The 11,829-nt window shown below is 40.6% G+C and overlaps 1 protein-coding gene across 2 annotated transcripts in view; it reads left to right on the forward strand.

Moving 5' to 3' along the window:
• Prps2 (phosphoribosyl pyrophosphate synthetase 2) overlaps positions 1-10,619 on the forward strand; it is a 37,283-nt gene extending 26,664 nt beyond the window's left edge. The window contains exons 5-7 of one of the 2 annotated variants that reach the window (NM_012634.2): positions 3,105-3,278; positions 5,593-5,752; positions 8,022-9,506. In NM_012634.2, coding sequence (NP_036766.1) covers positions 3,105-3,278; positions 5,593-5,752; positions 8,022-8,114 — 427 coding nt within the window. In that variant the 3' untranslated portion in view covers positions 8,115-9,506. Of the gene's footprint in view, positions 1-3,104; positions 3,279-5,592; positions 5,753-8,021 lie in introns of both variants that reach the window. The other variant, XM_006256829.5, reaches the window with a different exon arrangement.
• Positions 10,620-11,829: the final 1,210 nt, after the last annotated feature.

The following is an 11,829-nucleotide window of genomic DNA, read 5'->3' on the forward strand; positions in this document are numbered from 1 at the left end:
GCAGTCCCAGCAGCAACGCACAAGTTTAAGATTATTAAAGAGCTGGAGAAATGGCTCAGTGGTTAAAAGCTCTTGCTATTCTTACCTAGTAGAGGACCAGAGCTGAATTCCTGGTACCCATGTCAGGCAGCTCAAAACCACCTATAATTCCCAATTCCACAGGATTAGATACACAATTCTAGCATTTGTGTGTATGTGTATATGTACCCATTTCAGCTTCTGGGTTTTTGTGATGATAGTTTCCTCAAATTCCTGCATCATTTACCTTTGTGCTTCTTTCTATTTGGAAGGATAGTCAAGTTGCCTAATCTCCCAGAAAGCCAAAATATAGCCTCAAATGTCTTGGAGACTTGAATTTAGATCCCTAGCCCCTATGTTGGACATGGCTGCACCTATCTGTAATCCCAGGACTAGGAAGCAGAAATAAACAGATCTTCGAGAGTTGTGAGCCAGCCAACCTAACCAAAATGGCAAGCTCTAGGTTCAGTGAGAGCTCTGTCTCAAAGTGATACAGCAGAGTACGGTAGAGCAGGACACTCCACATGCTTGTCTGGCAGCTGCACATGCATGATCACAAGCACCTACACACACACACACACACACACACACACACACACACACTAAAAAAACAAAGCAAGGTTATCTCAGTTTCTTTGGTCATATTGAGTAAAAGGTATTGAGGCTGTGGGAAATCTGGCTGAATAAGTTGTAGAGAGTTCTGGATGGTCTAGCAATTCATCTCTGGGATTAATGCTTAGAAGATTTGAAAAAAATAAGCTCATCTGTGCATATGCCAAAATGCATAACCACACAATTAATAAGTATGGGGTTTCCTTTTGGTTTTGTGACATGTTTTGGAACTAGACAGAGGTTAATAGCTATGTATCATTTTAAATACATTTACTGCTTTAAAAAATACATATGCTATATATATATATGTCATGTTGTAAATATATATTCATGATATATACATACATACATACATATATATATATATATATATATGTCATGTTGAAAGCTTTCAGACTTGGAATATGCCAGCCTGAGTGGAGGGAGTACTAACATTGTGTGTGTTATACTGCCCTACCAGTCACAAAAAAGTGAGTTTTCTCAGACCATTGTCTACTTGCTTTGTCTGGATGCAGTCACATACTCCTTGCTTGGTTGTCATCTAAGGCGGACATGATGAATGTGCCTATATGAAAAGAGTATCCTCCATGCACTACTTCCTAAATTGGGATGTATTTGTGTTAGTCTCTCCATTTTTTTAACCTGAATTATACTGTGACTGATTATTGTATTAAAAATTAAAACAGGGAAACCCTTCATGCTACATTGGACTGATGCACTGTTTCAAAAGAGATTTTGTCATCAGAGTGCGTTTTTCTCAGACAAACCAAAAATGTCATGGGCTCCCTCCGACCCTGACTTCCTGTTCTCTTTCTCATCCGTGCTCTCGGTTTTCCTGAGTCGAGAACAATGACCAGTCACATTGGATGGCATGGGCAAACTTCTGACATTGTAACACTGTTGTCATGAGGAAAGTTTCCATTTGAGAACCATGCAACTGAGGTTTTTTTGTTTTTTGTTTTTTGTTTTTTTTCGGAGCTGGGGACCGAACCCAGGGCCTCGCGCTTCCTAGGCAAGCGCTCTACCACTGAGCTAAATCCCCAGCTCCTGAGGTTTATTTTTAAATCTCATTTTTTATATTGTTTGATAATGTCCTACATGTGTATAATGCATTTTCATCAAATCCTTACTCCCTCCTCTCACCTCTACTTTTGCTTCTACCAGCCCTCCACACACACTTTTCCTTCGCAACTTCATGTGTTATTTTAAAACTTGACTTGAGGGCTGGAGAGATGGCTCAGTGGTTAAGAGCACCCGACTGCTCTTCTAGAGGTGCTGAGTTCAATTCCCAGCAACCACATGGTAGCTCACAACCATCTGTAAAGAGTTCTGATGCCCTCTTCTGGTGTGTCTGAAGACAGCTACAGTGTACTTATATATAATAGATAAATAAATCTTTAAAAAAAAAACTTGACTTGAGTGATGGCTTAGAAGTTAAGAACACTGGTTCCTTTTCAAGAGGACCCAGGTTTGATTCCCAGCCCCTACAGGGTAACTCACAGCCATCTGTAACAGTTAAAGGAGATCCAACACTCTCCTCTGAATTCCATGACCACTGGTACACAAAGCAAAACATTCATGCATATAAAACAAAGATAAACTTTTTTTAAAAAAAAAATCTCATGTTCTGAGTAAGTTTACAGTTTTGTGTTGGACCATATTTATAGTTGTCCTTGGCTACATGCAGCCTATAGACCTTAAGATTGAATACATCTGAACAGAATCTCATTAGACCTCAATGATGCCCCCTCTCACAAGCCTACAAATTGTCTGGATATGCTAACAAATACATTTGTCTGTAACTTGGTTCCAGAAGTCAAGAAAATGTTTTGTAAGTTCTAATCACCTTGTCTTCAGTTATGCTTGTGAGCTTTAAATGAACTCCCAAATCCTAACAGATGCAGTATCAGTTTCTTAACCAGCAGCCTTACCTAGCTGCTAGGGTGCCCTGACAATTTGTAGCAAGCTGCAGTAGACGCTTAGTTCATCATTAGCCTGCTTTTCCATATAGATTGTACGGTGTAGAGTCTCGACTATGTCTGGTATTACAAGTGTGGCCCAATTCTTTTCATTATCTTGACTGTGGTTGCTTACTGAATACTTAAAATATGCTTTTCAAAAACAGATTTTATTTTTGTAAATAAATTTAAATTTATTTTCAATGCTAGGGATAGTACTCAGGCATTTATACATGCTCATGAAAAGTCTATGACAGAGTTTCTCAGTGAGGACCTGCCTGGAGTTCACTAAGTAGGCTAGCATGGTTTGCCAACAAGACCCAGAAATCTGTTTGTTTCTGATTCCCCAGTGCTAGGATTACAGCCATGTGCCATTATTCCTGGCTTTTTAAACATGGGTTCCAGGGATTGAAATCGGGTTCTTATTCTTCCAAGACAAGCATTTCCAATTGAGCTAGTTCCCCAGCCTAGTGCCCAGTAAGGAATTCTTAGATGTTCCCTTGCTTTTTTCCACAGGGTTACGTCAATTGCAGACAGACTGAATGTGGAATTTGCTTTGATTCACAAAGAGAGAAAGAAAGCAAATGAAGTGGACCGGATGGTTCTTGTGGGCGATGTGAAGGACCGTGTGGCTATCCTGGTGGACGACATGGCTGACACATGTGGTACCATCTGTCATGCTGCAGATAAGTATGTGGAATTCATTGCTCAGAAAAGCAAACATCTCCTTAGGAAAGAAAGACATCCTTTTAAAATTCAGTGTGTGTGTGTGTGTGTGTGTGTGTGTGTGTGTGTGTGTGTGTGTACGCACACACACGTGCATTGGGAAGGCATGTATGCTATGGTACAGTGGTGGGGGTGAGAGGATAACTTTGGTGAGTCAATTCTCCCCTTCCACTATGAATCACACAGATTGAGCTCAGCTTGTTAAGTGTCGTTACACACTAAGCGTCCATTATTAGAAATTTAGTCTAAAAGAGGAACACTCCTCCATTGTTGGTGGGATTGCAGACTGGTAAAACCATTCTGGAAATCAGTCTGGAGGTTCCTCAGAAAATTGGACATTGAACTGCCTGATGATCCAGCTATACCTCTCTTGGGCATATACCCAAAAGATGCCTCAACATATAAAAGAGACACGTGCTCCACTATGTTCATCGCAGCCTTATTTATAATAGCCAGAAGCTGGAAAGAACCCAGATGCCCTTCAACAGAGGAATGGATACAGAAAATGTGGTACATCTACACAATGGAATATTACTCAGCTATAAAAAACAACGAGTTTATGAAATTCGTAGGCAAATGGTTGGAACTGGAAAATATCATCCTGAGTGAGCTAACCCAATCACAGAAAGACATACATGGTATGCACTCATTGATAAGTGGCTATTAGCCCAAATGCTTGAATTACCCTAGATCCCTAGAACAAACGAAACTCAAGACGGATGATCAAAATGTGAATGCTTCACTCCTTCTTTAAATGAGGAAAAAGAATACCCTTGGCAGGGAAGGGAGAGGCAAAGATTAAAACAGAGACTGAAGGAACACCCATTCAGAGCCTGCCCCACATGTGGCCCATACATATACAGCCACCCAATTAGACAAGATGGATGAAGCAAAGAAGTGCAGACCGACAGGAGCCGGATGTAGATCGCTCCTGAGAGACACAGCCAGAATACAGCAAATATAGAGACGAATGCCAGCAGCAAACCACTGAACTGAGAATAGGTCCCCTATTGAAGGAATCAGAGAAAGAACTGGAAGAGCTTGAAGGGGCTCGAGACCCCATATGTACAACAATGTCAAGCAACCAGAGCTTCCAGGGACTAAGCCACTACCTAAAGACTATACATGGACTGACCCTGGACTCTGACCCCATAGGTAGCAATGAATATCCTAGTAAGAGCACCAGTGGAAGGGGAAGCCCTGGGTCCTGCTAAGACTGAACCCACAGTGAACTAGTCTATGGGGGGAGGGCGGCAATGGGGGGAGGGTTGGGAGGGGAACACCCATAAGGAAGGGGAGGGGGGAGGGGGATGTTTGCCCGGAAACCGGGAAAGGGAATAACACTCGAAATGTATATAAGAAATACTCAAGTTAATAAAAAAAAAAAAAGAAATTTAGTCTATTTTTTCTTAATTATTGCTGATGAATTGACAGAAATGTTTTTAGGCCAAAGGAGGCAAACGCCACCACCAGCAAAAATGCGTGGGCTTTTTATTTTCTGTGTTGAGCTTTCAAATCATTTTTGAAAGAGTCAGAAAGTACTTCCTTAGAAATCAGGCCCAGAAAGAGAGGAGGTTTGTTTGTTTGTTCCACCCTTGCTTCCTTCGGCTCAACCTTTGGGCTAGTCTCATAGCTCGTGTGGCTTTCCAAAGGCTACAAGGCTTTACTTGGAAGGCTAGGAGCCTCTCCTACTCCCTTGGCCAGATGACTGTATGATGCAATTTGAGACGCTCCATGGTCTCACTGGTAATAATTCTAACTTGATTCCTTGTCATATATTTTGGCACTATTGGTGGAAATCAGTGGTTCTCAACATGGGAGAGTTGGTTCCCTGGACTGGATTTGACAATATCTAAAGATGTCAATGGGGGTCACATTTAAGGACATAGGAATGTTGCTAGTGTGTGGACCAAGGATACTACTGAACTTTCCTACCCCCCCCCATGACAAAAATAATTATATAGGTATAAGTGTCAAGGTTGATAATTTTTAATTTAGCTGAATACAAAGGGTTTTGCTAACATACGTTTAAATGATCCTAGTTTAGAATAATAATACAGATGGATTTTGTCCCATCCTTTCTTTTATAGGGCACACATTTTACTTGTAATATTGAAACAAGGTAGAATATTTCAGGACTATTTAAATACTTGTGGATGCCTAATTCTTTTGAGATGGGACCTTGCTCAGTAGCTCACAGTCTTCCTGTCTTGGCCTCCCTAGTGCTAGGGTTACAGGCATACGGTACGTCTAGTAACTTTTTTCTTTTATTGTGCAGGTTACTCTCAGCTGGTGCCACCAAAGTTTATGCTATTCTTACCCATGGAATCTTCTCTGGGCCAGCTATTTCCAGAATAAATAATGCTGCCTTTGAAGCAGTTGTTGTCACCAATACCATTCCACAAGAGGACAAAATGAAACACTGTTCCAAAATTCAGGTACGGTCTATACCCCAGGCAGATCCAGGCATCAAGGCACCTGCTTCAGGCCCTTCAATAGTATCCAGCCTTCTGTTTGCTAAGGCAGATGCTCGCAGAAAGAGACAGAAGTTTCTCATCATGATGGAATGTCGTATTAGACCCCTCAGAAAGGCCAGAATGGAGCGCTGAATGGTCACTATTTGGAAATAGCAAATGAAGAAGGCAGGCAGGCATGCAGGTAGGCAGGCAGGTAGGCAGGCAGGCAGGCAGGCAGGCAGGAAGGAAGGAAGGAAGGAAGGAAGGAAGGAAGGAAGGAAGGAAGGAATGAAGGAAATGGAGAAGGGAGGCTGAGATGGAATGCTGTTGCTAGAGCACTTACATAACATACATGATTCTGGATGTTCCAGCCTTAGCACCAAATAAAGTAGCCATGATGCACACCTGTAATCCCTGCACTCAGGGAGGTGGATGTAGAAAGATGCAGCACTCAAAGTCATCCTCGAATTTCAAAGGCATCCTAGGAGGGATGAGGTATTATCTCTAAAAATATGATGTAAAAAGGAAACAGGAACTGATCTGTGTAGGGTGGTACTTGAAAGGTAGAGGCAGGAGTATCGTGAGACCAACCCAAGCTACAGAAAATCTTATCTGGCAAACAAACAAAATGAAGTAGCAACTCTCACCAGTGGTAGATGATGAGAAAGAAAAGAAGTAGCAAATGAGTAAAATCACAATATAAAACAATTAAAGAGTGAGGGAAATAGCTTGATATAGCACTCGCCTAACATGGCCAACAGTGAAAAACAAAGTTAAACAGAGATTTACTGCATAGGCCAACAACTCTATCCCTAAGTAAAGAGTCTCTGAAAATAGAGTTGGGGCAGGGCAGTCAGCTATACCTAGCATATATAGTGAGCTGCTTCTTCAAGCCCCTCCTGACTATATGCTCACAAGGTGCCAGAGTGATAGTCACTTCACATCCACTGCAGCTTCTGTTTCAACCTGATTTTTCAGTGACCCCTGGCTAATCATTATGTGTTTGGAAGCTCTGGTTCCCCTCAGTAAGCATGAAGATGGGACTCAGTGGTACTGTTCGTGATTTCTGATCTAGCTAAGTGATAAAAAGATATCATCTGAGCACAAGGAAATAAGTTTGAAAATTGTCAGAATAATGGCCCCTTAAGTTTTTATGCCTGATAAATAGTACTTCAATAACTGCTACCCAAAGGCCACGTATATCCCATCTCTTTATTTTAAAGTTTTACTGACACATCCTCATGTTTCATCCCTACGTGGCCTGTGTCTGCCTTTGCACCACAATGAAGAACTGAGGGTTTGATGCAGAGACAACCCAAAACTATTAACTTTCTGATATTTTACAGGAAAAGTAGTTTGCTGACCCAAGGTTAAATGATGACCATGGTTGTCTTTTTATCATGACAGACACTCAATGTTTTTAACAATTCTGGGAGCCAGTGAGATGACTTGGGATGTAAGCACTTACTTCACAAGCCTGGCCATCTGAGTTCCATTCCCAAAAGCCACTTAAAGGTAGAAGGAGAAAAGTGCCTACGCAAAATTGTCTTCTGGACTCTATGTGCATGCCAAGACACATGTGTGCCCAGCCACACATATCACACACACACTACTAATGATGATGGTAAATACGCACACACACACGCGCGTGCGCGCGCGCGCGCGCACGCACGCACGCACACACACACACACACACACACACACACACACACACACCACGCTACTAATGATAATGGTAAATAAAAAATTTAAAAACTTTATTGGTTAGTATTCCAGATTGAGATGTAGGTTGTATGGGATTTACTTTCTATTTTGTGAAAAATATTGCCGTGTTTTATAAATGGATGCTGGGATTAGAGTAAAAACTTAAATGGAAATGAAAGTTATAACTTGAAAAGAAAAGATATATTATATTTTCTAAATAGAAAACAAGCTCTGCAAATGAATAAAAAAAACTAAGTTTTAAACAACCAGTGTCCCAAGAAGGGACCATCTGTGGTGGGTAGCAGCATCCCTGAGTGTCCACACTGAACATCTTCCCTAGAACTGATAGTACTTGATTCATCTGGCTCTGATGTCTTTGAAGCTAAAATCCACAGTTGTTTGTCGTTCCCCAAAGAAATGGCTGAAGGAGGTTTGACCAAAACATCCAATCTCTGTGTTGGAAAAGACATTTGTAGGCTTTCTGGCTTTTCGGCTTTTAAAGAAATAGAACTCACTCTGTCTTCTGTGTTTTCCCCTTGCTGTTCAGGTGATCGACATTTCAATGATTCTGGCTGAAGCCATTCGAAGAACCCACAATGGGGAATCCGTGTCCTATCTGTTCAGCCATGTCCCGCTGTAGTCTGGATTGGAATATTGAAGGGGGAGCAAGCCTCCTCCAACTTCTCACTGTCTTTGTCTGCCTGCTGTTTTAGCATTAGGACTCAGCAATTCTAGGATGATCACTGGCAAAAGCGTCTGATCTATGTACACTCTGAGGGTCCTCTGTCTCCTCAAGGGCAAGACTACTACTTAGCAGTTCTGGGGGAGGGCAGAGGAAGGTGCTGGTTATTTGGTCTTTAAATGAAGTGATGTCAATGAGAAAATAGTCTTTTCCCTCATTCTTTTTTAGTACTTTGAGGCAACAACTTTTAAGCCTAAAATCCCATTGTGGAAATTTGTCATACATATATTTTGAGGTTGCCAAAGGTGACTTCAAATGAAAGCCTTCTGTGTAAATATATAATAAGGCCTGTGGCTATTTGGGGAAAATCCTAAATAGCCTTTATTTCAGAGAGAACCTTGGAAAATTTATACTATCATGAATTTTGAAATTTTTTTAATAATAACGGTTTATTTTTTTGTCCTTTATCAGGACTGAATTTTATTGAGTCTAAGCTAGTCATTGACATACTGACTTTCCTTAGTAGATATTAGACATATTGAAGACAATATAAGGCTGTACCATTTTTAATCACCACTTTGAAGATATGTCATAACTGTCAACTTAACTAAAACTCCCAGATTATGATCAGTGATCACTGTGATTTGGATACCATTTCAGGATGTAGCAATGATTTTGTGGCCACCTAGATGTACAACTTTGTGTATCCCAGGGGAATTACTCTTTAGGATGACGCTCACGTCCATGCATTTTTCCCTAATAATTTCTTCTTGTAGATGTCTTCCAAAAGAGAGACTCCTTGAAATCCCCTTACATTTTTTGGCTGATTAGTATTTTTTTTCACATACATAAAATAGTGAAGTGTCGAATGCCATCAAATGTATTTATTCAAAAATTGCATAATTATGCTTGAGTTAAATGTTCTTCGGCCCTATGTCATCGGAAGTCCTAAATTTCTAATGACTAGTTATCTCTAAAGCTGCTAAAATGTAGATAGGAGATGGCTACAAAACAGTGGCTACAAAAGTGAATGTCTGATCCATTAAAATAAACTTCAAAGAAATGGCTCGGAAAGCTTAGGGAAGAAGAATCTCATTATGGATGGTATTCTTTATAAAACAATCTTTTAGTGAAGTGTGGAGGTCTGTGCGGACCACATGTTTAAGGCCAGCCTGGGCTATACAGTGAGTTCCAACTTAGCTTGGGCTGCAGAATTAGACTGTGTGTCATAAAACCAAATGAAACAACAAAGGCAGTTCTCTATGTCATCATTAAAAGTGGACAACCTATCATTTTCCTTCTCACCAAGAAGAGGATTTGCCTGTGTACCTAAAGCTTAGGAATGCTAACAAAAAAAAAAAAAAAATCCCACCCCCGCCCCTTGCTGAGTATTATAGGTAAATTCTCAGCCCTAAATTCTGCAGGTAGAAAAATCCTATCCATCTGAGTAGCATACTCAACCAGCGCCCTGGAACATCAGCTGTCAGAGGAGCAGAATTCAAATCAGTGTTACAAAGTATAATTTATGTTATTATAGAAACTGGCATTTTGACTATACCTTACTTGTAACCATTCTGAAGAAAGTGGTCCACTTCACCTGGGAAGCTCAGCTCTGTGGTACAGTCTGACTGTAAAGCCTTGGCTAAGACGTGTGTCAAGACCTGTTTGATACTATGCAACTGTTACTTTTGATAAATGTATGATGAATGTATTTCTTGGGTTTTATGGCTATGCTGCAAACATCCTTGTGCATACCCACATGGAGATAGCTCTGTGTGTGTGTCTGTGTACACATGTCCCAAAGTGTTGGCATGACAAAAGCCAGTTGGTAATCATTTTGTTTAAGATATTTAAAGCTTAATGTGTACAGTGGATCTTAAAATAATAATGTTCAGATTTAAAACCCTGCTAGAAAAAAAAAATCTATCTGGCTCTTCTATGAAATTGAGAGCTCATGGTTTCTGCCCTTACTTGGCCTGAGTTAGTATTTTAAAGTACCTCTGAATACATTTGTGAACTAATTAGCCTGGACTGAGCCTTATTTAGTGGAAATACAGTTTTAAATATTGATGGTTTCAGTTTGGCTAAAATGACGAAGGCTGCCTCGTGAGCAGCCTTAATTCAGAACTTTCTTGTTTCTTGCTGCTTGTGGTAAAGAAATATAATGGAAACCACCAAATAGATCAGCTCTGTCCAACTATGGAAGGAGAATGTTAGGGATGTCTAGCCAGAAAGGGGAGCCAGGAAAATGAATATGCCAAAGTTGTTTAGCCTCCACCTAAATTTTATTAGTCAACTGATAGATGTTCATATGCTAACTTTCCTTTGTTCGATACAATGTCGACTAAATTCAGGGATATATTCCTTGCAGTGCTTGCCCTGGTTTTAGAGACTAGAGAATTTTAAGATCCCATGCCGTTTACTAAGACATTTCAATAAAATTGTGCTGACTTCCTTGTTTCATAGCTGGTGTCATCATTTTGGAATTCTGTTTTTGATGAAATGATCTGCTGAGGAAGTGCCTGAGAATATTTGTAGGATATGGTAACAGTCCAGTTTGCAAAAGGAAATGAAAGCTAGAAGTAATTAAAGTGCCCTCTTCACCATTTTGAAACCTCTTCTTTGTGAAGGGCTTATTAGCTATCTTCTCTCACAAGGCGTCAGAGCTGCTCCACTGAACACATCCAAATTGACCATTCTAGAGATTACTTTTCAAATTAAAGAGCAGGCGTGAGGAGAGGGTACCTGCCACCAAGCTGACCTCAGTTCCGTCCCTGAAACCCACATGGTGGAAGGAGAGAGTTGTACTCTGACTACCACATGGAAATATGGCATGCAAATACCTACTCCCCCCCACACACACATATCCATACATTGCTATAGTGTATTATAGATAAAAGCAGAGAAGTTCACTATCCATATATTGGAGCAGTCCAAACTTTAATTCAGACTGCATAGAAGTTGTCCATATGCTTTGTTTTAAAGGCTGCTCCAAAGGGTTCCTGTCCTTTCAGAACACACCCCTCACCCCCTGTTTGGTGATGCTTTAAATTTGGCAGTGGAAACAAAATAATTCCATGTCTCTGTTGTGTGAATGTGTGTGTCTGTCTGTGTGTGCATATTCATGGGTGTGAATGCCAGAGGTTGAGTTGGGATTGACTTTCTTCCTCAACTCTTCGCTATTTATTTATTTATTTATTTATTTATTTATTTATTTATTTATTTATAGACAGCATCTCTCACTGAGCCTTGAGCTTACTAATTAATTTGGCTATGCTAGCTGGCAAGTGAGCTCCAGAAATCTATCTCCAGGCAGACTGCTGCCATGCCATATTTTCATGGGTTCTGGGGACACAAGTTCAGGTCCTCATGCTTCTGTGCAGCACATGCATTAGAAACTGTGCCAGTTCTCTAGACCCAGGACAAGATTATTTTTGTGGATGTATTAGAAATGTTTGGGTGGAAGTGATACCGAAAGGCCTTTAAAATCACCAGACAGCCAGGCATGGGGGTACATGCCTTTACTCCCAGCACTCAAGACTCAAAGGCAGACAGATTGGTCTACATAGTGAGTTTCAGGTGAACCAAGGCTGTCTCATGGGTTTCTGTCTCAAAAAAAAAAAACCCAAAAAACAAAAAAAACAAAACCACTATGCAATGTAAAGAACTACCA

The sequence above is a fragment of the Rattus norvegicus genome, chromosome X (genome assembly GCF_036323735.1).
Source record: "Rattus norvegicus strain BN/NHsdMcwi chromosome X, GRCr8, whole genome shotgun sequence".
Taxonomy (NCBI): Eukaryota; Metazoa; Chordata; class Mammalia; order Rodentia; family Muridae; genus Rattus; species Rattus norvegicus.